Raw genomic sequence first — 27,947 nt, 5'->3', positions numbered from 1 at the left:
CTATTTTCTTCTTCCCGCTTCCTTTTTTCCTTTGTATAGATTGTCTAGCTGCACCTAATATAGCTTCACAAACAGAAGCATTTATATTATCTACATCAAAATTAATATCAACCTTTTGCATTTCTTCATCACTAATTCTCTTATATTTTTCCCAATCAGCATTTGCAAAAACCCATCTTTCTCTACCTTCAATATAATTTTGTCTTGTCTCACAACCCACTTTTATTAGTATTGGATAATGGTCACTACCTATGGTTGAATCTTTTAAAACTTTCCAATTACTGATTCCTGCAATATTTTTAGATACTAATGTAAGATCTATTGCTGATTCTGACCCATTCCTAATATTAATTCTGGTACCACTCCCATCATTAATACAAACCAAGTTCTTCATATCCATTACTTCTTCTATCACCTCTCCATTAGAATCATTACTTCTATCCCAAAGTGTACTGTGAGCATTAAAGTCTCCACAACAAATGATCTTTCCATTTATATTTTCTATCAGTTCACCCATTTCCTCTAAACAAAGCTTTTTACAAGGGTTATAAAAATTTAATATTTTAATATTTCCATTTTTAATCCAAACTTCTATAGCTATCCATTCTAATTTTTTCCCTTTTCCTAGAAATCTATATTGAACTCCTTGTTTTATAAATATTATACATCCACCCCCACTTCCCTGTTCCCTGTCCCTTCGTACACTATCATATCCCTTTATCACAAAATCTAATTCTGTTTTAAGCCATGTTTCTTGCACACAAATGATATCCGGTTTATTTTCCAAATGATTTATGTAACCTTTAAACTCTTGACCATTACTTATTAAACTCCTAGCATTCCACTGAAGGAGAATCATATTCTCCCTCCCCCTGTTTTACCATCATTCTCAAGCTTTTTATTTATCAACTCCCAAGAAAGATCTTTTGCAGAAAAGAATTTTTCTGCCCCTTTCACTATAATTTTTATTTTTTCTGTTTTTTGTTTCACTTGATCAGTACAATTAATAATATAAGCCATGAATAAAATTAATTTATCCATTGTAATATCCAATCCTGACATATTTCTTTGGTTTTGCTCTGATCTTGCAATCTGCTGAATCTGTGAACCTCCTTGAATTGTTCTTTTTCCTTCCAGAACCTTCTTGGCTGCTTCTGCATAGCTAATGTTTTTAGCTGTTTTAAGTTGTTGTATTTCTGCTGCTCTTTTCCTAGCTTCACAACCTCCATATGCAACATTATGCTGACCACCACAGTTACAACATTTTATCTGATCACCTTTGCATTCCTCATATTTATGTTCTCCTCCACATTTAGCACATCTTTCCTTGCCTTTACAAACCAATGCTATATGACCATATCTCTGGCACTTAAAACAACGCAATGGAGGAGGGACATACGGCCTAACTGGAAAACTCATGAAACCTATTTTGATTTTATCTGGGAGAACATCTCCGTGAAACTCCAATAATACTGACAAACTTTGAACCTTTTTACCATCCACTGATCTTAACAGCCTTTTCAATCTTTTAACTTTACCTCCCTGGATACTTTTTTGAAGTTTTTCAAGATCCTCTTCAATCGGAATGCCATAGATAACTCCACGACATACCTTATTTTCCCCAAATATTTTCCTTTCACAAACTACTTTTTTACAAACATTATCAATTTGCATCGCTTTATTTTTCTGTTCTTCGGTTTTACACTGAATCAACATGTTTCCATCTCTCAGAACTTTCACTACTTCCAACTCACCTAACTTCTTCTTCAGTTCCCTGGAAACCGCAACAGGACTCAAAATCATCTCCTCATCCTCCTTCCTGAATTTCAATAATATTTTAAATTCCTCTTTTTCCATTTTCCTTCTCACTGTTCTATTTTCCTCTTCCGAGCTGTCTTCCTCTAAACTTCTCTTAACATTCTGATTACCGATTTCCTTGCTGTCATCTTTTCTCAAGTATCCTTTTCCTCTTCCTCTTCCTCTACCTACTGGAGTCCAATTATCAAAATCCATGTCCTCATCGTCATCTACCTGAGATGCCATCCCGATCCAGTCACACTTCAGTTTATGCCAACCACCAAGCTCAAAAATACTTATATTTTCCGCCACTTCCAAAAATCGCCGAAAAATTGCGTCCACAGTCCGTCACCCAACTCTCGTCGCCAACCAATCCAGCCGACTGCTCCTTTTCACTCCACGCTCCACTCATCTCAGTTACCTCCCAGCCACCAATCAGCACCTTATCAGCTCCACCTGCTACTGCAGCAGCTAATTAGTCTCTAATCACCTCACCTGACACTCTGCTTATATTTACCAGTAACATTCAAGCTCCCAGTGCTAGGAAAACTTTGAAAATATTATATATTGGACTTATTAGATCGGTTATAGATTATGGATGTGTGGTATATAATTCTGCCTCAAGTAACTTATTAAAAGAAATAGATAAAATACAGTATCAAGCGTTAAAAATTTGCTGTGGGGCAATGAAGACGACACCAGTGTCAGCACTACAGGTAGAAATGGGGGAAATGCCATTGGAGTTAAGAAGGAAACAATTAGGAGTAGGGTTTTGGGCAAAAGTAAAAGGGCATAAAAAAAGTTATCCTATAAATAATATATTACAACCATGCCAAGAAAGTGTTAAGAATGTAAAAGTAAATAGTTTTGGATGGATAATAAATAAAGAAATAAAGGAAATAGGATTAAATCAATGTTTAATTAGCCCGGTCGTGGATTTTTCATGTAATCAGCCTTGGATACAAAAAGAGATGAAAGTTGATTTAACATTGTTGGAAGAAGGAAGACAAACGGTAGAAGGAGAGGTGGAAAGATACATAAGAAGGGTATATGGAGAATACTTACAAATATATACAGATGCATCAAAAATGGTAAATGATAGAGTAGGGATAGCATTTATAATTCCAGATTTAAACATTATGAAAAATGGATAATGGATAGTTTGAATGTATACACAGGAGAGTTACTGGCTATTTCAATGGCGTTAAAATGGAGTGAAGAATTAAGAGAAAAGAAAGTGTTAATTTGTTCTGATTCAAGTAGTGCATTAATAAGTATTATGGAACAAGAGTCGGAAGCAAGACAAGACATTCTGATAGATATAAATAATTCAATACGTAAAATGGGAAAAAATGGATCTACTGTTAAATTTATTTGGATTCCGGCTCATACCGGAATAGTTGGAAATGAATTAGCAGATACATTTGCAAAGAGTGCGAGTAAGAGAAATGAAGTTGAACTGGAAGGTAAGTATAGTAAAAATGAGATAAGGAGTATAAGTAAAATATATTACAAAAAGAAGTGGCAGGAAAAATGGGAGGGTGAAAAGAAGGCAAGGTTTTATTATAATATTCAAAAAAAAGTGGGGGAGTGTAGAAAAGAAAATAGGAATAAACAAGAGGAAGATATTATATCTAGATTAAGATTTGGACATGTAGGGTTAAATAGTACTTTGAAAATAATAAATAAACATAGTACGGGGTTATGTAATTTTTGTGGAAAGTTGGAAACAGTTATACATATTTTTATGGAATGTAATAAATATAATCTAGAAAGAGAGGAATTAGTAGAAGAGTTAAATAGGAATAAAGTTAAATTAAATATTAGAGATCTGCTACAAAAATCTTCTGGAGATGTGGTTTTTAAATCCGTGTTTAGGTTTCTTAGGAAAACAGGTCTAATAGGGAGATTATAGGGATTAGACATCTGGTTCATACTCCAGTCCAGAAGGTGGCGGTAATGCACCTGAAAGTTGTTTGCCAACCGCCATAAAACAAAAAGAAGAAGAAGAAGAAGAAGCTAGTGCCAGAAAGTCTCATCTTGCTCTACTGCCTATGTGTGGTCTTTCCCAGTTGCACTGCCCTCGCTAGTTTGTTAACTAGTGTTTGTGTGCACCGCCTGGTTAACATTGCTCCTGGGATTTCTTTGTCTTGCTCTGCCCATGATGTGAACACGTTGGTGGTTTCTAGTCAAATCTGTTTCTGCTTGCAACACCTGGTCAACTTAGTCAGCTGCTACCTGCATCACCTGGTCAAGTCTGTATTTGCCTTCAATACCTGCCTGCCTTTATCATCTCCTGCATTTAACCCATCCCTTAGGGAGCAGTGGGCTGCTGCCACAGTCTATACTGTATATCAGGTGTGCTCAAGTCCAGTCCTCACCCTGCAACATTTTTAGATACAATCCTTCTCTAACACACCTGGATCAAATTAATTGCTCATTAGCAGGTCTCTGCAGAGCTGAGTTACTGCTAGTGAGGTATGTATTGGAGCAGGAATGCATCTAAAAGTTGCAGGATGGTAGCTCTCGAGGACTGGACTTGGTCACACCTGATATACTGTATAGACTGTGGCAGCAGCCCACTGCTCCCTAAAGGATGGGTTTTGACCATTCCATTTTCCAAACTGCTTATCCCTCATGGGGTCGCGGGGGTTGCTGGTGCCTATCTCCAGCTGTCAAATGGGCGGGGTCCAGCTGTCAAGAGGTGGGGTTCACCCTGGACAGGTCGCCAGTCTGTCACAGGGCAACACAGAGAGACAAACAACCATTCACGCACACACTCACACCTAAGGACAATTTGGAGAAGCCAATCAACCTAACAGTCATGTTTTTGGACTGTGGGAGGAAGCCGGAGTACCCGGAGAGAACCCACGCATGCACAGGGAGAACATGCAAACTCCATGCAGAAAGACCCAGGGGTGTACTCGAACCCAGGACCTTCTTGCTGCAAGGCAACAGCGCTACCCACTGCGCCACTGTGCAGCCCCTGTTTTGTCATTAAAAGATTATAATTACAAAAATTAATGCAACAAAATATAAAAACATCATGCAAATTAGAAACTATTATTAAAATTTTGGAAGCACAATGTAAACCGAATCTAAAACAAATATAACTATAAAATTGCGCACAGTGTTTTTTAAAGGGAGTGTACATCATTTCCACTGGGCCGTGTGCCGGTTTGTCTCTGTGTGGGTTCCTCACGATGCCCCACAGACGTCAGTGTTACTAGCTTGGCCATGCAGCAGAGGGAAAATGAATGCATTTAGAGAGGTGCTGACTTTTACGTTGGTTCAGACACTCCTTGCTTGTTTGTATTTAGAATGCATTTTTTTACACAAGGTTGCCATGTATTGTGATTTAGTATAGTTATATATTTTTTTATTTATTCTTGCTTGTTAAAATAAAGTTCAACAAATAAAGTATGTGTTGTGTTTGAGTGACGGAAAAAAAAGAACATCTCAGGGTCAGGAAAAACAACTGTAGACATAAAGTGTCATTTATTTGCCTGTAGGAAAGTGTTGTAAAGATTTACTCATCAGTAGTGGTTCTTGACCTTTGAGCACAAAGTTTCAGAACCCCTATTCTGTACAAATCTCCATCATTTAAAGTGCATGCATTTCAGCAATTTTTCTGCTACCTTCCAAATCTAGCCAGGGCTTGAATTTGCATTTTCACTGGAAAAGCTTTGCTGAAATATTTAGAAAGTGGGCAAAATATATCATTCAAAAGGCTGAGAACAACAGCTCCAAACGACATGTCAATGTTCCGGAATATGAATTGATATGGATGTATTTTATAACAAAAACAGATAAACATTATATGATGACGAACAAAAGGTACATCAGACTGCTGTACAAGCTTTCTTTTTTCTTCATTCTGTATTTGAACATATATTCTCATCGATGCCTCAACATGAGTCTTATTAAGGAAATGAACTGAAACATACATGTTAATGTTTGCATCCGAAGCCTCCTGAGAGCCACTGGTTTTCTCGTGTAATCCGGTTAGCTCAGAGTCTCCTGTGCGGACGTAATCTGCTTTGATGCTCGGCCCGTGACCAAAACACTGGAGCTGCGTCTCAGCAGCGACCGCCGGTCCGGTCTGTAAACTCACATACACTACTTGACTCATGTCCTACTTTACATCCAGGCAACAAGTACTCTGATTACAGAAGCCACAAATTGTCAAATAACAAACCTGCATAAACATTTCTGTCGCTCAAAGCCAGGAGGGGTTGTAATTACCCCTCTGTGATGTTATTTCACAGGAGAGCAGAAGTTCAGCAGCAGGCGTAATTTCATTGAAATTTAAACAGTTCCCTCCTTCTCCAATTAGACTGCTCCGTTAACTCTCGTGACCTGAACTCGACCTCTCATGTGTAAACAGAAGTTACACAGCTGTTTCTGGAAGTGATCGAGGTGTTTGGTTCGATGTGCGAAAACCTGGGACACCTTCAAACTGCATGAAGTTCATAATTCTACCTTGATTCTCTTTGTAGGGTCTTGGTGAGGTATTTTGGATGTATTAAGAACGCGATGAGCTCCTCGTTAAACATAATGTAACAAGAATGCGGCTTCTTACTTTGATTTAGCTCAACTCATTTGGGACTTTAACTGGAACTTTATGCTTTGATTAGATGAGACACAGGTGAAAGTTTCAGCAACAAACATTTCAGTTGGGTTGTGCTAAAGCACTCCATGCACACTTGTAGACATGGAAGAGTTTTGATGATGCTGTGGGCTTCTAGGAACCCAAGAGATTGCCAAGAAATATTTTAGATTAAAAAATATGGTGACCTCTGTCCAAAAACTAAAAATGGATCCTCACCAAATAGAATAAAAGGTTTGGGTTTTCCAAATGTGAGATTATGAAAGTGACAGATACATTTATTGTAGGCCGTATTTTACCAGGACTGACAATTGGTGTTGATTGATAACAAACCTTTAATCTAGGGACTAATATCCTGCTAACTCATCTCAGTACCAGTGTGGAGTTGGCTATGCCACCTGAAACCAGCAGAACTGTGTTAGTCCTGTCCAGCGGGGAGTCCACTCATGTTCAGCAGTCAAACATGAAGGGAGGTCACCACAGCAGCGGTAAATAATTATTTACTAATTATTTTATCTGATGAAAACCGGCGAGAGGTTGGTTCTGAGCCATCTTCACCCTCTGGTGAGGTCTTTGTTGGATCAGCTGCAGTTCACCTACTAGCCTGGTATAGAGGTTTCATGATGCCATCATCATTCCTTAACAGGTATCTCCTGTAAATGAGAACTCATGCCTCAACGCGACTACATGTATAAATAAATAAAGGTTTAACTATAATAATAGTCTACCTCCTGCATCGAGGACAACACAAAACAAAACACTGATGTTCTTTACTGTAAGGGTCAGAGCAATCTTTACCTGCTAATGATACTGGGATCTTCTGCAATGCAGGGGGCACTCATGAAGACTTTGTAGTGGGTTCAGACATCTTTTATGATGTAGTTTGTTGGCGCAGCAGCTTATCTACCGCTGAGAGGATGAGGCTAAATGGGCTCATCAGGAGAGGCAGCTCTGTCTTAGGATGCCTCCTCAACCCAGCGCTGGTGGTGGGAGACTGAAGGCCTCTGTCAAAAATAACATCAATGTTGGGCAATGTCTGTTTAAGGTGGTGCAGAGCGGAAGAGCTCCTTTGGTGTCAGACTGCTGCTGCACAGAGGGATGTCGTTGCAGATCTTTCCTCCTAGCGGCTGCTAGACATTCAAATCATCAATGCTCCCAACAAACCTAAACACAATAAGTACAACCTAGCTGTTATTTGCAGTTTTTCCATTTATTGTAAGTAATCTCCTGCTGTTTTCATGTCTTTTATGTTTCTTTTATAATTACCCTATTCAGTTGTACATTTCTTTTATCACACCATTCTAATTTTAACAACTGTAAAGTATTATTTTCTTATATTTAAAATTTGCCTTTACATTACAGTCTTATGTATAATGTTTAAATGTATGTTTTTTGGTTTTTATACTTTTCTAGCTTTGTGTGTCTCTGCATTTTTCCATATGAGTTTCACATTGCTGCAGGAACACCTGCATTTCCCCACACTGGGTCAATAAACAATATTTATATTATATTATATTGAATAATCACCTACATAGGTCCTACTGTACTATATTTATATATCCAATCTCATTTTATGATGCGAAAGACAAATAATCATCATCTCCATCGTCACTCTTTACTAATTTAGTTCTTTGGTAGTACCACAATATGAACACTAGATGGTGGTATATCCTAATAGTTGTAAGCCTACTGTGTCGTACGCTTGACAAAAAAATGCCCACCTGAAATGTGGACGGGTCCTTTCAGGTAAGGACTGCGTTTATATATATATATATATATATATATATATATATATATATATATATATATATATATATATATATACAATACACAAGTAAAAACTAGTAACGAGCAACAGGTAAAAGTGAAACAAAGAAATGGCCTACCTGAGCACCAACTTTAAGAAGTAAAAATGTACTGATTTTTTATGTTAATGTGGTTAAATTCAACAGCTTTTTCATTAGTTTTATTCTAGATATCAACCTGTTGACCAAAACCTTAATTTTGCCTTTATAATCACTTAAGTGATATTTTTAACTGTTTATTTGCCTTTTTGTAATAGCCACTCATAGCTTGTTGATGCACTCTATAAGACTTGAAGTACTGCATTTTAGTTTCTAAAATATACATTTATAGATATTGTCCAATATTTTATGATAAACAAACAATTATTTATTTGTTTTTTTTGGAATTCAGCCCAGCTTTAAAACCAATTGTTTATGAGTCAGATGTCTCGGGTTTGTTTCTACCTGTTTATTTGATTGACACCGTCCACCTCCAGCTGAGCCGCCATAAGGAGGGCCGGCAGAGGGCGGGCAGAGAGGGGAGCAACCATCCAATGGGATCTGTGATGGGAGGGAGTTCGCTCCACTTCAGCTTTGTTCTAACTTACTGGGACTCCTGAGCGCAATATGACTGGAGCACCGTTATTCCCCGGGACGGTGCGCGTATTCTGAGCGCGCTGGTGACTTTGGATAAACTTCTTTACGCAGCTCCAGGGATCTGGGAACCTTTGTCCCGGCTTTGTCTTTCAACGCAAAGAAACAAAAAGGCAAACTGAGAGACTGAAATAGAACTTTCCTGATCTGCAGGAATCATTTTCTCCATCCGGAGGATTTTGTTGCAGCTGGATGAACTAACTTGTGGAGTACTTTTTGGGACACTTCAGCGCGGATAGAGGGGAAGAGCCGCTGCTGCTTTTCTCATTGAACCTTGGCTGCAGAGACTTTGCGGGACACAATGCTGTGAAGGCTCCAACTTCAGTAAAGTTGATGCATCATCGGCATGAACTCTGTCTGAGAAAGGTGGACAGGTTGACTGACCATGGCGCTCACAGTTAGAGGCTTTGGCCGGTTTCATTTTGTTCTGCTGATGCTCTGGGCTCTGGCGCGGAGCTGCGCGTCCAGCCAAGTCCGCCAAGAGTTCCGAGTCCTGGAGGAGCAGCCCGTCGGCACCTACGTGGGCACGATAGAGACCAAGCCCAGCTTTACGTACCGCTTCAGCGAAAACCACAGACTTTTCGCGATTAACGGCACCACGGGAGTCATTTCCACATCGTCGGTGATTGACAGGGAAGTTTTGCAAAGTGATGTCATTAACGTGGTGGTGCTGTCCAGCCAGCCGACCTACCCCACAGAGGTCCGGATCGTGGTTTTGGATATTAATGATAACTCTCCGGTGTTTCCAGACGCGTCCATAGTGGTGTCCTTTAAGGAGGACGCCAGCAACGGGAGACAAGTGATCCTGGACACCGCCACGGATTCTGACATCGGGAGCAACGGAGTTGATCACAACACTTACAGGATAGTGAAGGGCAACGAGCAGAGGAGGTTCCACCTGGGCATCACGGTCAATCCCAGCGGGGAGGGGGCGTTCCTGCACCTCATTTCAACCGGAGGTCTGGACAGAGAGGTTACTCCCTTCTACCAGCTCCTGATCGAAGTGGAGGACAAAGGAGAGCCGAAAAAGTTTGGTTACCTGCAAGTAAACGTCACTATTCAGGACATAAATGACAACCCCCCTGCTTTTGAGCAAGATCAGTACCAAGCCAGTGTGTTTGAGGATGCGGCTGTAGGTTCGAGCATCCTGCACATCACAGCTTCAGATCAGGACGAGGGAGCCAATGCTGAAATCAGGTACTTTTTAGATGAGGGCACACCTTTTCAAATTGATCCTAAATTAGGTACTATTATTATAAAAGAGGGTCTGGACTATGAGAGCAGGAAGGAATACTCTCTGACCATTCACGCTGTAGACAACGGTGTTCCCGCTCTGTCAGGCCGCACAGAAGCCACCATAAAACTTTTAGATGTGAACGATAACGACCCCGTTGTGAAGTTCAGGTATTTTCCCACCACTTCTAAATTCGCCTCTGTTGATGAAAATGCCCAGATCGGCACCGTCGTAGCTCTGCTCACAGTATCAGACTCAGACTCACCCACAGCTAATGGCAACATATCTGTTTCAATCTTAGGAGGTAACGAGCAGAGACACTTTGAAGTGCACACGTCTCCTGTGCCCAATCTAAGTCTGATTAAAGTGGCGAGCGTGTTAGACAGAGAGAGGATTTCCTCATACAATCTGACCGTTTCTGTTTCAGACAATGGCAAACCTATGGCCAGGTCGTCCTTTGCCAGTCTGGTTATTTTTGTGAACGATATCAATGATCACCCCCCAATATTTCAGGAAACGCTGTACAGAGTGGATATCAGTGAAGGCACACCAAAAGGCAGCTACATTAAAGGGGTCTCTGCAACAGATGGGGATTCTGGGCAGAACGCCAACCTGAGATACTCCCTGGTGTCTGGAAACACTTTGGGCTGGTTCTCCATCAGTGAAAACAGTGGCCTGGTTACCAGCGCCGCTTTGCTGGATAGGGAAATCGCATCTGAAATTGTGCTCAACATTAGTGCCAAAGACCAGGGGCTGCAGCCCAAGATTTCTTACACGAAACTGATAGTCAACATCACAGATGTCAACGACCAAGTGCCTACATTTACCCAGAGCACATATCACGTTTCCCTGGTGGAGCATGCCCCCGCTGGCACCGAACTGGTGCTGCTGTCTGCCTCGGACGATGACCTCGGGGCCAATGGAACTGTCCGGTTCTCATTCGACGCAGAGACACCTGCTAGCATCCTGGAGCTGTTTCGTCTGGACGCTGTGTCGGGCCGATTAAGCACAGCCGTGGAGCTGGACAGGGAGGACCAGGCCTCGTATTTGCTCCATATCCGTGCAGCAGATGGAGGCAGCCCCCCTCTGCACTCTGTAGGAAATGTCAACATCACCATTTGGGATATTAATGACAACAGGCCGGTGTTCTACCCCGTTCAGTATTTTGCCAATGTGAAAGAAAATGAGCCCTCAGACTCCTATGTGACCACAGTTTCAGCCACTGACCCTGATTTGGGACGAAATGGGACTGTCAAATATATAATTACAGCAGGAGACACTTCAAAATTTCGTATTAACAGCAATACAGGGAAAATCACCACTCTCGTACCACTGGATAGAGAGGAGAAAACTGCTTATCAGCTGCAGGTGACGGCAGCAGATGGCGGAGGCCTGCGCTCACACACCCAGGCCATTGTGACTGTGACTGTTATAGACACACAGGATAATCCACCTGTCTTCAATCAGAAGGTGTACAGCTTCGTCATGTTTGAAAATGTAGCTCCTGGGACAGTCATAGGCACCGTGTCGGCCACCACGCTGGATCTGAACACAAACATTTCCTACCTGATCACCTCGGGGGATCAGAGGGGGCTTTTTGCCGTGAACAGCGCAGGTCAGATCACGGCATCCAGTCAGATAGACAGAGAGGAGCAAGGATTTTATCAGCTCAAGGTTGTAGCCAGGGCCGGGGAGATCACGGGAGAGGCCTTTGTGAACATAACTGTGAAAGACTTAAATGATAATGCTCCTCGTTTTCTCCACAATGTGGAGCATGTGAGTGCGGTGGAAAACTGGAGCACGGGACATGTAATATTCCAGGCGAAAGCGTCAGATCCCGATGAAGGTCCGAACGGCGTGGTGATCTACAGCCTTAAAGAGAACCCAAAAGGCCTGTTTCACATCCATGAGCGCCACGGCCTGATCACACTGACCGGCCCGCTGGAGGTCATCACAAGCTCCTACGAAATCGAAGTCTTGGCTACAGACATGGGGGTTCCCCGGCTCGCCTCCAGCCTCATCCTGATCATCAGCGTTTACGACGTCAACGACAACTCACCTGTGTTTGATCAGCTCTCATACGAGATCATCATTCTGGAGTCTGAACCTGTCAACAGCAGGTTCTTTAAAGTGCAGGCCACCGACAAAGACTCTGGTCTCAATGGGGAGATTATGTATGATATCACCAGTGGCAACGTGGGTGACGTGTTTGGGATTTTTCCAGACGGGCAGCTATACATCAAGGCAGAGCTGGACAGAGAGATCCAGGACCGATATAACTTGGTGGTAGTAGCCAAAGACAGGGCCGTGGAACCGCTGAGCGCCTCAGTCAACGTCACCGTCATCCTGGACGACGTGAACGACAACCGTCCTCTCTTCAACAGCACTAATTATGTGTTTCATTTTGAGGAGGAGCAGAAGAGGGGATCGGTTATTGGGCACGTTTCTGCTGAGGATAAGGACTTTGGTCCCAACAGTGAGGTCAGATACACATTTGAGACCCCGCAGGCCAACTTTGAGCTGAACGCCATCACCGGGGAGCTGACCAGTACGCTGCAGCTGGACCGCGAGACGCTGATGAGACAAAGGGGCGCCGCCGTGTTCAGCTTTGTGGTCATCTCATCAGATCAGGGTCTCCCCAAACCCCTCAGAGACCAGGCCAAGGTGCAGGTTTACATTCAAGACATCAACGACAACCCGCCAAAATTCACCAAAGACATTTACCAGGCATCCATCTCTGAGTCGGCTCAAAACATGACTCAGCTGCTGCGGGTCTCTGCCTCAGACGTGGATGAGAACAAAAACGGACTTGTTCATTATCACATTGTTGAGGGCAATGAGGAAGGCCAGTTCATGATAGATGGCAGCTCTGGACAATTGACTTTAATTGGAAAACTGGACTATGAGACCACTTCTTCTTACTCTCTGAAAATCATTGCTGCTGATGCTGGAACTGTGCCCTTATCCTCATCTTGTCTGCTGAGCATTAGCATCCTGGATGAAAACGATAACTCCCCGTCCTTCCCTAAATCCTCCCTCTCTGTGGATGTGCTGGAGAACATGAGGATCGGGGAACTTGTGGCCTCCGTGACTGCCACAGATGCAGATTCAGGTCACAATGCAGACATAACATACACCATCACAGCCACAAACAACCACGGCACTTTCAGCATCAGCCCCAACACAGGCAGCATTTTTCTGGTTAAAAAGCTGGACTTTGAAACACAATCACTTTACAAACTCAACATCTCTGCAAAGGACAATGGCAGACCACCCCGATCCTCATCCATACCTGTGGTCATTCGCGTCCGGGACTTTAATGACAACCCTCCTGTATTTGCCCCTGGAGACATTTTTAAGTCTATCCCTGAAAACCTTCCTCTTTCAGCCTCTGTCATGACCATCATAGCTCACGACACGGATGCCGACATAAACGGGCAGCTGGAGTACTCCATTGTTCAGCAGATTCCTCGAGGGAACCACTTCAGTATCGACCCGATCTCTGGGCTCATTTACACCAACAAAGACATCGACAGGGAGTTCTCCAACCTGTTCGAGCTAACCATCAAAGCCACAGATCAGGCAGTCCCCTCTGAATTCCGACGATATGCCTTGAAAAACGTGACGATATGGGTGACCGACCTGAATGATAACGTTCCTACCTTTGTGTCCCAGAATGCTCTCGTGGCTGAGCCGAACATTGTTATTGGCTCCATCCTGACAACAGTGATGGCCCTTGACCCCGATGATGGTGAAAACGGGGAAGTGGAGTATGAGCTTCTGGAAGGGGATGTGGACACCTTCATTATGGACAGATACAGCGGGGATATTCGCCTGGCTTCCCAGCTGGTCCCATCCCGACTCATGTACACCCTGACGGTGTCCGCGACGGACCACGGCCGCGACCGCAAGACCTCCAGAACTGAGCTGACCATCATCCTTCAAGGGATGGATGGACCCGTTTTCTCTCAGCCCAAATACATAACCATCCTGAAGGAGGGCCAGCCGCCGGGCACGAATGTCATATCCCTGGATGCCTCAAGTCCAAGGGGCTCTTCAACAAAAGTGGAGTATTTCATCGTGGCCGTACGCAGTGGTGGAAAAGCCGTCGGGCGCCTTTTCACCATCGGACGGCACTCTGGAGTGGTACAGACAGCTGCGGAGCTGGACAGGGAACAGGGGTCTGACCTGTACCTGGTGGACGTGTACGCCATCGAGACAGACGTCAGCCAGCCCAGAACACAGCGTGCTGAGGTAAGAACAATGCTGACTGTTTTATTCTCTGAAGGCACCTAAAAGCAAGCTCAAATTTTGCAATGTTGGCTTGTTTGATCTGTTTGGCAGGAGGAGGACATGAACTCAACAACTAGCAATTGTTTGATATAGTTGTGTCCAATATGCTTAATAAGATCAAATTCCAGATAACTTTTACAATATATTGCAATTCTAATGGATAGTGAGAAGGCCTTTTACTTTGCCATCTGTTTAAAAAATGTCCTGTGTGTCTGCTTTGAGAGCTCTTCTGTAACGTTTGCTTCACTGACATATTCTTATTGGCGGACAAAATGAAAAAAGGCTCATTCGTGTGGTCTTGCTGTGCAGGTATGCAATATCAGAGCCAGAATTACTCTGAGTCTGAGCCGCCTGAGGCTGTTTTGGCACAGGGGTGGTCTCGGGGTGCCTTTATTCCACCAGGAACTGCTCCACAGGCAATAAGTGACCATTAAAATTAGGTGACCTCTCAATACTTTATGAAAAGATGCTGAGGGTGGAGTTAGAAAACTGAGCTGCCCTGTGAGTTTTCACTATGTGACACATTTTTGAACATTTTGATCTTTAATAAGAGAACTTTTAGGCCTGGTTTGGTTGGCTGATGGATGACTGTCAGTCAAATAAAAACCACAATTTTTATAATTTTAGAAACCCTTAACCAGGCCCTAAACACCTTCCTATGACAAGCTTCTGTCAAAGACAACAAAAAAGAAGCAAGCTGTTTCTTCTCTCAGGAGATGCATTTGTGTTACTTATTTCTAAATATCATTGACAAACTGAGATATTTTAGCAAAATCGTGTTAGCAGAGAAAGATTTCCAAAAGTCATATTGAAATATCAGATATTCCAACACTTTATTCCAGTAAAGATAGCAATCTGCTTTTCTGCAAACTGGGCCGTCGATCTGAACAGAGAATAAAGACCTTCACTTCTCCATCCCCACATTTTAAACTTTGGACTGGTTATAAGCTTGGCTTGAACTGTGTCCTCCCATGAAGAGATGGCTTTAACATCCCACCTGGCAGTGGCCTGCAGAAATATTAACGCTTTTTGAACCTTTCCACATTTCTCACTTCCCAAACACAAACCATAGTGTGTTTTATTGGAATTGTATGTGATGGACTGTTTAACCCAGAGCTTAACATAGGGGTGTAGAGTATTTTTTTTAACATTTATCGTTTGTATTCAACCCCTAACCCTTGAGTTAATATGTTGGATAACCACATTTGGATGTAATTACACCTGAAAGTCTTTTGGCTCATTATTGTTTGGAGGTTAGCTCAAGCTTAATCAGGTTGGATGGAGAGCATCTGCAAACCTTAATTAATAGGTCTTGGCACAGGCTCACTTTTTGATTTAGGGTTTGACCGAGTCTTTCCAGCAGATGAATATGCTTCAATCTAAAGTATTTGATTGCAGTTGTGGGTGCATGTTTATCGTCGTTATCTGATCTAGTCTTAAGGTTTTATTCCAGATTTTCCCTGTGGTTAGCTCCACCCATGTTCCCATGAAATCTGATCACAGTTCTCGTCCCTGCTGCAGGAAATCACCCCCTCAGCATAATGCTGCACATGCCCAGGCTTCACTGTAGGAATTAGGAATTAACAATGCTCTGCAGTGTTAGTTTGCTCCTCACATATTTCATGTAGGACAAAAAGTTTAATTTTGATCTCATCCTCCACAGGTTTGCAGTGGCCTTTAAAAATGGTGTTCTTATGGCTTTCCATTAACAACGCTTTTATTCTAGACCCTCTACAATCTAATCTAAGTAAATATTGCATATAACTAATAGCTGTTATTGGATGTTGAAATCGGTTGCCCCTGATTTAAGCTTGTTTGATGTTGCTACGTGATCCAAATAACTAAGAATATGCACAAGCACACAATAGTTGACAGATTCTCCCACCTGAGCTGCCTATCTGTGTAGCTCCTCCAGAGGTACCATTAGCCTCTTGGATGCCTCTGTGATTAAAGGTCTCTTCGCCAGGCCTATCAGTTTGCACAGGAGGACTTAATTTGCTAAATCAAGTTCCATCTGAAGGCGACTGGTTGCACTGTTTTTATTTAGGGCTACCAGAGTAAAGGGGTCAGAAAACAAACGCCTGCCAGACGTGTCACGTTGTTTCGTGAGAAAAGTTTAGAAAACCATGTATCAGTTTCCTCCTGCTTCAAAATGTGTGTTTGCTTTGTCGGTCTATCACATAGAATCTAAATAAAACACGCCTGAGTTTGTTGTTAACGAATGAAATGAAGTTCAAATGAGCAAGTTTCCCTTCTGCAGGGCAGGGGGGCTCAACATTCGGCATGAATGAGCCGGTAATATTTTAAAGTGTTTGGTGTCCTCTCGTTCTGTGAGACCTAATAGCTCCGCAGCATAAACCTACAGACTTAGACTAATGTTTTTCCACCGCTGTGTTTATACACAGGATACCCAGTAGCAACTGGGGGATCATTTCCATCCCAGGGGTTGTGACCCTTTCACATTCTCGGTTTCTCATTTTCTCCCCATTGATTGGATGCATGAGGGAGAGCTGGCGTGTCACGCTCTGCTATGCAGCATGTGTGACGTTTCAAAAACAAGTCGGACGAAAATGAACTCGGCTGTGGATGCGTCGTCGGGACCTGTGACCTTAAACAGCTCCCAAAGTTTGTCAGTTTTTGTTGTCTGCATCGGCCCGTGCGGGGCTGGTTCTTCTTTCTGGATCACATTTGGGTCATACGCTGCAAAAGTCTCTTCGCTCTTCATGCGCACCAACACACTGTTAGACAGTCATAATGGGATGTTTCCATTTAGTAGCTTCAAAGTGGTAACTCTTGATTCCTTCTTAGATGAGCTCATTACCCATAAATCTTTTAACATTTATTTGTAACTCTTGGTAAATGTGATGAGGGGAAAAAAAAAATAATCTTGGCAGCCGTTTTATCTATTGTTGTTGAGGAATTTGTGGAGCTGAGGAGGATGTTTTTTATTTTGCTCAAAAGTTTGGTCTCATCACATCCTGTATTGTTCTCCTTTGGAGCGAGAGAGAACCTCCACCCCCCCCCCCCCCCCCCCCCACCCCCCCTGTGCTCCCAGTGGATAAATTCACATCTGAACCTCATCCAGCCCTCTCCGTTCCACTCAGGGCCACGACTGGTGTGACAGCACGTGTTTCTCATCAGGCGTAACGCAGCCTCAAATCACTGGAATGGGGTTTGTGTGCCACCCTCCTCACATGAATCACCTTCAGTTTGTTACAATTACAAAGAAACGGCAGGAAAAATGAAGGTCTCTTTAACCACTGGTGTTGGATCTGAATGGTTGGAGTGTTGTCCGCTAGGTGAGCTGAGGTGGAGGCTGGTGTGCTGTCATCCCCAAATACCAGAAATACAGGAAAAAAATGGTAGATTTTTTTTACTGATCCCAATTCTTACTTTTTTAAAAAAGCTGCAAATGACTCACCAGAAACTACTCGATTTTTCCTTGATTGCAGATTCAAAATGACCAGATTTTGCTCCATATGATCACAGGAACATTTGAAGGTCTGGACCTTGCCTGGCTAGTTGCAACGGCCCGATTCGTCTCATTTTCAATCCTTACTGTGTGTGGGACCATTGTCCTGTTAATGATGCAGTTTGCTGTGTTATGGATGACCCAGTGAGTGAAAGGTACAGGGTTCCTGCGGCTGCAGAAGAAGCCCGACTATGACTCCTCCACCATGTACTAGACAGTTGGCAGGGGATGTCAGTGCTGTGTTTGCCTTTCTCCAAAAAACGATCCTGTGCAAAATGGCCAAACATTCTCAGTGGTTTTATTTAAATGTTGTTCCAGACATCTGTTGGTTCATTCAAATGCAACTTTGCAAATCTGAGTCATGCCGCCAATATTCCTTTTTCCCCTTCAACCTATCCAAAAAAGTTTTACTTTTTCTGTCTGCTTCTGACCATCCAGTGGTGAATCTGCTGGGTTAGCAGCAGTTGCTTCATTAAGGTCATTGCTGATGTCTGTCCATCTTAGCTTCATGTTAACACGAACCTGTTCATTACAGCTCTAACATTTTCATGTCCTGGGTAGATTTATTTTTAGTTTTCATCTTTTTTCCAACTTGTTTCTTCTCGCTGGAGGCAACGTTTGAATCTGAAGAGAATCAGAACTTGGGTATGGATATAAAGATTAGGGTGATGGCTAAGAGACCTTCCAAGCTAAAGACATTAAATCTCATCATCAAAGATAAATTCTCAGAAAACAGTAAAACCGATGATACCCGAGAAGGGCATAAATTGTGATAAACAAGACATTTTTCAAAAATGTAAATAAAACCTGCCGTGATTTTTTTTAATTGATGCACCATTTACATGGTTTCATCATCTTTTCTCCGTCTCATTAACTGTCTGAAACAAACTTCTTGGTTGAATGAAACTAATTAAAGATCTAAATATGCCAGGAGTATGGATTGCTTTGCTCCAAAGCAATTGCATAAAAACTTTGCTTATATAATACAGGCGTGGTCACATTTGTTGACGATCATTTAATGAAGGAGGCATTTCATTTTTCCCATCATTATACCAATAAAAGCTTTCATATTTCCATAAATTATATTTCCATATATTTAAATTGCCAGGTCACATACTTCATTATGACTATTTTGCCCCAGCCATTAGAACTTCTTCTATTTCAAAAGATTTTTACAGGAGCTCATGCCAAAGAAAAGCCATAGTTTTAGTATTCCATCCAATCTTTCTTTATTTCTGACAGAAACAACAGAAAACAGTTGCAGAACAATGCAGATCGCTCCCGTTTATGTTCATTTGTATTTCATCCCTGCTTCTCTGTAGCCTGAAACTGGACAGCATCAAAAGCTTTCTGAAGTCCTTTCTAATCAAATTGAAGTGGTGTTATTCTCACAGAGGCCCAAAGTGGCACATCAGTCCTTGCCCCCTCCCTTAAATGCATTGTTCCCCTTGTAAAGTAAACACAGTGGAAGCGTTTCCACAGGCTCCTCTTTTGTTCTGCCTTTTCAGATAAAGTGTTGCGCTGCCCTGTCAAGGATTTTCTGGACTTTTATTATTCTTTTGTCTGTGCCAACGTCTCGCCCTGGCAGATTTAGGAGTGTGCATGGATGCCCCTGACAGCCGGCCCTCCTCCCCTCTCATTACCTGCATCAGTTGCCAGAGTTGTACAGTAGAGCAGTCTGGATTTAAGAAAATTGTGTTTTCAAGGTTTCTCCTGGACCTGTCAAGCGGTGGTACTGGGAAGTTGTAGGATTGAAGGGAGCGTTGCAGCAACAGGTTTTCTCAAAGGGCGCTGGAGGCGCCTGAATCTGGCAGTATGGCAATGAGTCCTGGGAGCGAAGCAAGTAGTTTTTGAGATTACAGTGGCATGGGTGAAATTAGCCTGTTTCATCACTACAGTTTCCTCAAAATCAATTATACACGATCACAACCCCAAACGTCAATGCATTTTGTTTCATGTGATAGACCAACACAAAGTAGTTTATTATTATTAAACCTTTACTTAACCAGAAAAGTCTCCATTGAGATTAATAATCTCTTTTTCAAGGGAGACTTGGCAAAAATAAATAAGAATAAAAATAAAGACAAATTAAAAAACAGGTACAAAACATTACATCTAAAACATCTTATATAAATGGCTTCCACAAATATCTCAGACAGAATTAAAAACACTGACAATTTAAAGAAGTCTGTGATTTAAGACATCATTCTAGCTTTAAAATCATTCAGGGAGATCAAACTGCAAGATCGAGGTAGGCAAAATCCTTTTTTTTCCAAGTTCAGTGCGAAAGTTCGGGACAGAGAGCAAGAACCCTTCACTGGAACGCAGAACATATTGCTTGGTGCTCTTTTGTATTATCATTTCACACAAATTGAAAGAAGACCTAGAAATGCCTTACATATAAGGATGTACCAATGATGGAGACGGCAGGTAGTCAAATAAGGCCATCCAACCTGAGAATAGAACTCACAATGTTGGGTCAAATTGCAGCAGTTGGTTATAAATCTTAAAGCAGAATGATAAACTGTGTCGATCTTGTGAAGACACTAGGCGGAAGCACACATTTACAAAAGGTCACTATAATCCAACACTGACAAAAAGGCAGCAACAAGTCACTTTTTTACATTAAAAGAAAAGAAACAAAAAAACTATTTCTGTCTCCACTTTTTCAACAATGCATCGTTGTTAAGTAGGAAGACAATTAACCGGTTTTAAAAATGATCGTCAAACATTGGAAAAGTGTGTTGGGTTGTCTGTGCCAGCTTTACACATCTGGAGGCTGAGATCTTTGGTTATTCTTCTTCTTAAAATAGCCCAGGCTCAGTCCAATTGGATGGAGAACATCTGTTACCATCAATTATTAAATCTGGCCACATATTCCTAATTAGATTCAGATCTCAGTCATTCTAATACATGAACCTGCTTTATACTATGCATGTTTAGGCACATTTCCCCACTGGAAGGTGAACCTACAACCCAGTTTCAAGACTTTTGCAGCCTGTGAGTTTTTTCTTCTTCCAGGATTACCGTGTATTCAGCTCCATTCACGTTCCCATCAACTCTGTCCAGCTTTCCTGGCCCTGTTGAAGAAAAGCTTATCCCCAGCCTGATAACTGCTGCCATCATGTTTCACGGTGGGGATTATGTGTCCAGGATGATGTGCAGGTTTCTTCCTTCACTTCTTATGTCCCTTTTTCTTTCTAAAATGATTTGTAAAATATATGACTAATAGTTGTTCTAGGGACAGATTTTCCCACCAGAGTTGTGGATCTGTGCAGCTCCTCCAGTGTTGCCATGGTGTTTTTTGTTTGCTTCTTTGATACAGGCTCTCCTTGCTCGGTCTTGAAGTTTTGGGATCTTGTTCTATTACTTAACTTTGCTTTAAAATTTCTTTGTGACCTGTGATGCCGTTTGTTCTCTAACATTCTCTCTAACAAACCTCTGAAGCAAGAAACAGAACAGCTGCTTTAATACTGAGATTACACACAGATGAATGGTATTTCAAAATTTGAAGGTTGTTTGTGGCGCTGGATTTTATTTAGAAATATATTCGAAAAAGAAAAGATTCTAAATACATCTAATTTTCTCTCCACTTCACATTAATGCTCTTACCTTGCATTTGTGCGTCACATAAAATAAAAAGTTGCTATTTTAATGTGAAAAATGTAAAAGAAAGTTCTCAGTATTAATCCTTTTTAGGCAGTTTATTTCCTCCCAATTTATATTTCTTTTGTGTTTTGCCTCTTTTTTTCCTCAGGGTTATTCTCAGGAAAGCTTTTTTGTGTTTCTATGTCTGATTTCTCAACAGCAGCGAGACCCAAAGAGCTCAGAATTGTCTTTCTGGTTACATTTGTGCTTTGATCTTCTTGTGATACTAAATTTCCTTGAAAACGAACCCTGAAGAAAAAGGGATTCAGACATCAGAGGCCGTGTCGAGGTTGTAGAGAAGACAGAAAAAGAGCCTCGCTGAAACACAAAACCGGCGCAGCCAGCCAGGTCAGCGAGCCGGCAGAAGAAGGTCATGTACAGCTGGATGATTCGATACGGATGCTGGGTTTTGTGTATTTCTGTCCCTGCGTGAGAGCATTAATATAATTTGAAGTGTCGATGACAGCAGTTTCTAGGGAAAGGTCGACCATCGTTGCAGATCAGAGCGCTGCATGTCTTTGTTTGGGTCCAAACCGAACCCTGGATTCATGAACTAAACTTAATATGCGGGACTTCAGGGCTCCCAGAAGAGGGAAACAGAATGATGCAGAACAAACTGAATCCGTGTGCTTTGTGATTCATGGTCTGATTGCAGTATTTCAGGTATCTAATTGTCCAAGTGTACTTTAGCAGAGGCTGCGATGTGCTGGCCGTGACCGAGGTTGTAATTCACGTGGCTAATCTGGACAGACAAGTGTTTCTTAAATGGCCGTTCTAAAAGGGCGAGGCATCTGCTCGCAGCGCTTCTCGTAGGTGGTCCCAGCAGACAATGGGTCAGCCGGTGCCGAGGAGGGCCGGCTCGTCTCGCAGCGCTTTTACGAGACACCATCTCCATAAAAGTCGGATAAACATTCAGTCGTGCGTAGATGCGTGCGGGCGTATGCTGCCGAGAACACACAGACACGCTGACCACAGGTTCAAACTCTCATTCAGCTGCAGGAAAACTCGCAACAGTCATGGCAATCAAAATAAGTCGGTTTTATTAAGATTATTATGAATATATGGCTGTCAAAGACGATTATTTGACTTTTGCACTCCAACTTTGTAGTGGGTCTTGTCTTGTTTGTTAGGTTTTGTCTTGCTGCATTAATCCATGTTATGATGAAAAGCTTTGGCTGCAGGTTGTTTGACTCTCAGTGGTGAACATTAACAATGCCACAGTCCTTTATCAGGACATTAGCTTTGGTATTAAGATCTTTAAACCTTATTTTCTGGTTACTTCACTAGCTGCCAGTGCTTTTTAGAGTTCCTTAATTGGTAAACGATCCTGCCCCCTTACCTCTATCTGCTTCTTCATCCCTCTGCCTCCGCTGAGGTAAAGAGGCACGCAAAGTCCAAAGGTGAAAACCACAGTTGACCTAAAAGAACTAAATGGCCCATCGCACATTTACCAAAAACTATTCTTGATGATCTGTTAATGGAAAAAACTGTTATTTAAGGTGTGTGCGGCGTTACATCTAGTGTCAGGGTTTCATGCCTGCAGAGGTTTTGCAGCATCACAACGATCTGAACTACTCCATCAAGTCAACATGTGAATGGCTTAAAAAAAGTAAAATGGCAGGTTCTGTAACCGGCAGGTTGCCTGTGGAACCCCGGCTCCAACCGTCTCAGTTGTTGTGTCCTTGGGGAAGACGCTTAACCTGCATTGCCTGCTGTTGGTGGTCAGAGGGTCTGGTGGTGCCGATTGTCTGGAAGCCTCACTTCTGTCAGTCTGCCTCAGGGCAGCTGTGGCTACAGCTCACCACCGTCAGCGTGGGAATGTGTGCGTGACTGAATGTAGTGTGAAGCCCTATTTCTTTATCTTTAGACGAATCGATTACTGCAACGGTGTCCGATCAGACATTCTGGATCTGCAGTTGGTCCAGAATGTGCTTGCCTCTGCAATGTGCTCCGTCTCGGTAATGCTTTATTTCCTCTGTTTGTTTTTTGTTTTGTTCAAGTACTTTCTGCAGTTTGAATCGTCTTATCGCTCAAAAGTGTTTTACAAATAAACTTGCCTTGCCTATACAAGCACAAGCCATTTACCGTTTATTCACCGTTGGGCCTTTGCAAGCTGCAGCTTGTATTGAAACAGGTTACATTGATTATCTGAGACATTTAATTAGAAAAGACGAAAACAACAGAACAAATGTGTGATGCGGTTGAGTTTCCTCTGCAGACTCACAGTTCTAGCTTTTACCCTGGTTCTGTGGGTATGTCCCCAAAAAGACGTGGAACATCTTGAGGTGTGGGAAAGCATCTGTTTGTTTATGGTCTGTTGCTGTGACTTTGGCTTTGCTGGCTTGTGAAAAAACACTTTATTGGGAAGAGTTACTGAAAGTGTTCAGCCTCCATCTGCGCCTGATTGGTGTTTAGTGTTGTGTTTAGCTAATTATTCTTTCAGTACGATGGTTTCAGGCCCTTTTACTGGATATTTGTTACTCACTGTCTAGTCTAACAACCGAGGCGGCCTGTAGGGTTTACCTGGAGCCTCTGAGTTACTAAGGGAGGAAGTCTGAGGGTTGGTGAGGAGGTATTCAGAGTTGGACCAGCAGCCTTCCATTTTGACGGATTGCTCTTAATTCAGTCACTATTTCTGTAATTTGAGCTTCATTATGGTAAAAAATAAAACATTGTCATTATTTAATTTATATAAGGTTAAGATGGCTTGAAAGAGATTTCAGATTTGCAGCCACTTCTCTACACAGTTAAATGGAAAATGTTTAGATTCACGTACACAAAGTTACGACGGAGAGTTCGGAGCTTGTGTTTAAACTTTCTGACATTTCTTGAATTGTCATCTGTGGCAAACTGAATTGTCTCGGTGTGGTAACCCAGCCCTGCACTTCTCTAAACAGGTTGAAACACACGGTGTTTTCACTATCTATATATAAACATGAAATATGCTGGTGAAGGAACGTGAACGTGTATTAAAAGAAAAGTCTGTCGGCTCTGCGGTCGGCTGTCCGCAGCTTTTTTCTCCCTCATGCAAAGTCGACGCAGGACTTCGGGTTAGAATAATAAATGACTGCGGCCGGAGCTGTGCGCACTCGCTGCCCGGAGTTTTGCATCATCTGGTTTATTTTCACATCAGAGATGCATTTCTCCCGTAGTGCGACTTTGATTGTCATGCCTCATTTGGGCGGGGGTCATTCCTTAGTCTTAGGCGCACCGAATGTGCGACCGAAATAGGCGTAACCTCCGCGGGGCTTGCATTTGCGCTTTGGTCTGCAGAATTAGGCGTGATCAAAAGGGAGCCATTTAGGGTTTCTTCAAATGCAATCAGAAAGGTGCGTCAGAAGCTGTGAAGTTAAGTTTCCGAGCTTCACGTCAACTCAACCGAAGTAAGTTTGATTGGGTGCAGTTGAGCTGTGGCTTTTCACCAAGAAAATAAGTCCTTGCCTTTTGAGACTCCCATCTCAGAGAAGTCTTCATCCTTTTTCACTTCTCTGCTCTAACTGCAAAGGGACCATAAAATATGCCCAAGTCTCTCCAACTCAGGAAAAAAAAAATGTTCCACTACTTTCACTTGTAAAAGGAATAGAGTTGGAGAGAAAGAAGCAGAGCTCTGGGTTGATTTTGGCACAACTTCCCTGCAGTAATAATGGATCCCAGCTATGGGGTGATTTATTCTACCATGTGACTCACCGAGCTCCCTAGCATCAACAAATACTCCAACTTATCCACATGCAGAAATACACAAAGCCAATTTCAATTGTTTTCAGAGCTGACTTGACTCTGCCTCGCGCTTTTAGAAAAATAAAGCAAAGAAAGGGGATTACTGCCGCTCTCTTGCACATCTCACTTGCAGCCGTCCATCAGCGGCAGCTCCAGAGTGACATTTAGGGCAGCCGGCCCCCTTTTTCCAGACCGTCCCGCCTCTTGGGACATCAGATGAAACGGAGAGAGAGAGCGGCGGCGTTCTCAGGCGTGCGCTCCGAAACAAATGCAAACACCTCGTCGCCCCTGCCTGGGGTAAGACAAGCGACCCGCAGCAGGATGGGGTATCTCCCGCAACCCGGACAGATAATTTAAGAGCAGCAGGGGGGGAGTGAGGAAGAGGGGGGAGACCTGGAGAAGGGCTTCAGTGTCAGAGACAGGAGATGAGCAAAGATAGACTGGCACCAGAGAGCGACGACCCGTGTCATTGTTATCTCCGCTTTTATTTTAGGAGCATCAGAGGGTCTGCTGCACTATACAACTAAGAAATTAAAATATCTATTCTTCTTCTGAACTGCTTTTTCTTCAATTTGCTACCTGTTGTGTTAGGAAAAAAATTCCTCTTTAAGCTTGCAACATTTTCTTGCTTAGTCTGTTCCGCGAGTCTTAATTCAGAGCAAAGCCAAACCACAGCTGATCTGCAGCTGCTTTCAATATAGGAGCTGAAATATTTCATCTCACAGAACGTCCCTGCATGACTTTTTCCGGCAGTCAATTTCTGTGCAAGTTGTACGCTCTTTTAAACTCGTGCAGCAGAGTGGTAGTCATAACTCTGTTCATGCTCTTCGTTGGACAGCTGCTCGGGTCTCAACTAAGGCCTTGGAAATCCACAATTGTATCTGCAAAGTTCATCTGGGGGTTTCTTTCCCATTGTAGCATTTTTTTCGTGTGTTTTATTACTTTTTCAAATTCCTTCCTTCCTGTTCTCATAGAACTATTCGATGGAAAAAGACTTTGAAACTTTTATTTAGTACCACTATACTATTAAATATGTTTTGAAAACCGACTAATTGGAAAAAAACAATCACGGTTTGGCCGCAACAACCAATGACTCCCTGCAGGTTTGTGACGATGGAGCCGCCACACCTCGCTTTGCCAATGCTTTAGTTAGAAAACTACATTAAAATACAGAAATGCATATGATGAACTCAGACTTTTTTTGACAGTGTGTTGTTTTCTGTGCATTGTTTAATAGATTTTGAATTTGTATTTGATACAGATTTTGTATGATCTGGCTTAAGGACGACGGAAGACAATTAGCCAGTGGCTAAATTTGACGTAAAGTTCCTTTTCCTGGTCCTAAATAAATGACCTCACACTCAAACCAACGCTTCACGTTGCAGAAAGGAGTCGAAATGAGCAGTGGGTTCACTGTATCACATCATTCAGGTGCATAATCTGTGTCTGTGTTGCATGGGAAAACACGCCGGTCTGCTGAGGAAACGGGAATGCTGGGCTGGGCTGCGTGAATGTTGCATGTCAAAATCACCTCCACCTCAGTGACATTCTGGCTTGGAACATTGCAATCGCTCAAGATGATCGGTTTCATGCTCCTCAGCTGCCATGCGACTTTAGGCTGTTCAGCAGGTGCTTCTCATCAGGTGTTTCTGTGCAGCAGGGCATTCAACACAAACTCATCCTTCACTGGCAAAAACTGACCTTCCACGTTTTAGAGCCGTTTTGCTAAAAGTCTGTGGTTGTTTGCTGAGAGTTGAATGTCTGAGGAAAAAAAACAACAACAACCCACAAAGCTTGTGGTCACAGAGACAATAACTGCAAAGTATGATCTTCAGCTTGCATGGTTATTATCTCATTCAGGCAGATTCTTGGATCAGAGTTGTGCTTGGCGCTGCTTACTCTGTATTTTAAAGCTATAATTCTGCAGTCAAGTATCGCACCGTAGACTGGGGTGCACGGATTAAACATTTTCTGTTGCTTCTGCAGGGCGTCTAGAAGAGTTTGGTCCTCGGATAGCCAGCGAAAAGCCTTTGTTTACGCAAATTCTGAACAACTTATCTTCTGTCAGACGCAGGGAGCAGTAAGAGCTCCTGGCTGTTCAGCAGCTAAGCATTTTTGGGCGAATGCAGGCCTCCTCTCCCCTCTCCACTTGGGTCAGTTTAATTGAAAGCAGCTGGTGAGGGCTCTGGGCAGCGCTGTGCGGGGTCCAGTCAACGTGACTCAGGCTCTTGCTCATGATCGAGGTACCTGAGCTGCCCCGCTGCAGGCTTTGTCTGACAAAACTCATATTTTATTAAAGTTCGTTGCATCCTTAGCAGTTGACTATTTGGGGATGTTAAAGGATAAAAGTAAAAAAGCCGTGGATTTGGTTTATATTCTGTTCATTAACATTATGCTATTTTGGGTCTTTTGTTTCTCTTGCCCTTTCTTTTTTTTTTTTTTTTTTTCACCGTTTGCCTCATTTTGACCAGAATCCATTGTGTTGGGATGTCAAGGTGTAATTTAACAAAGTGCTTTTCTTAGAGTTGACTCAGCGTTCGGATCTTTCAAACAATGAACCGTTTTAATTTGCATTCCTTGTGTTTCTGCATGCACACCTCCTTTACATGCCTTCAACCGTAAACACCATCGTTACTGTATACTTTCTCAACAACCCACCGAATCTTGGCGCCCTCTGCTCATTTCTCTACAGTTATCCTGCTTGGCTTCTCTGGCACTGACACGTAGCTCACAGAGTTG

The 27,947-nt window shown here is 42.6% G+C and overlaps 1 protein-coding gene across 2 annotated transcripts in view; it reads left to right on the top strand.

The window, feature by feature from the left end:
- The first annotated feature begins 8,787 nt into the window (after nt 1–8,787).
- LOC105937734 (protocadherin Fat 4) overlaps nt 8,788–27,947 on the top strand; it is a 142,448-nt gene continuing 123,288 nt past the window's right edge. Inside the window, exon 1 of one of the 2 annotated variants that reach the window (XM_021324844.2) lies at nt 8,788–14,332. In XM_021324844.2, coding sequence (XP_021180519.2) covers nt 9,230–14,332 — 5,103 coding nt within the window. In that variant the 5' untranslated portion in view covers nt 8,788–9,229. The remainder of the gene's footprint in view (nt 14,333–27,947) is intronic. The other variant, XM_012879216.3, reaches the window with a different exon arrangement.

The sequence above is a fragment of the Fundulus heteroclitus genome, chromosome 23 (assembly GCF_011125445.2).
Source record: "Fundulus heteroclitus isolate FHET01 chromosome 23, MU-UCD_Fhet_4.1, whole genome shotgun sequence".
NCBI lineage: Eukaryota > Metazoa > Chordata > Actinopteri > Cyprinodontiformes > Fundulidae > Fundulus > Fundulus heteroclitus.
The sequence above is the reverse complement of the archived record's forward strand: the minus strand, read 5'-3'. Positions and strand labels throughout refer to the sequence as shown.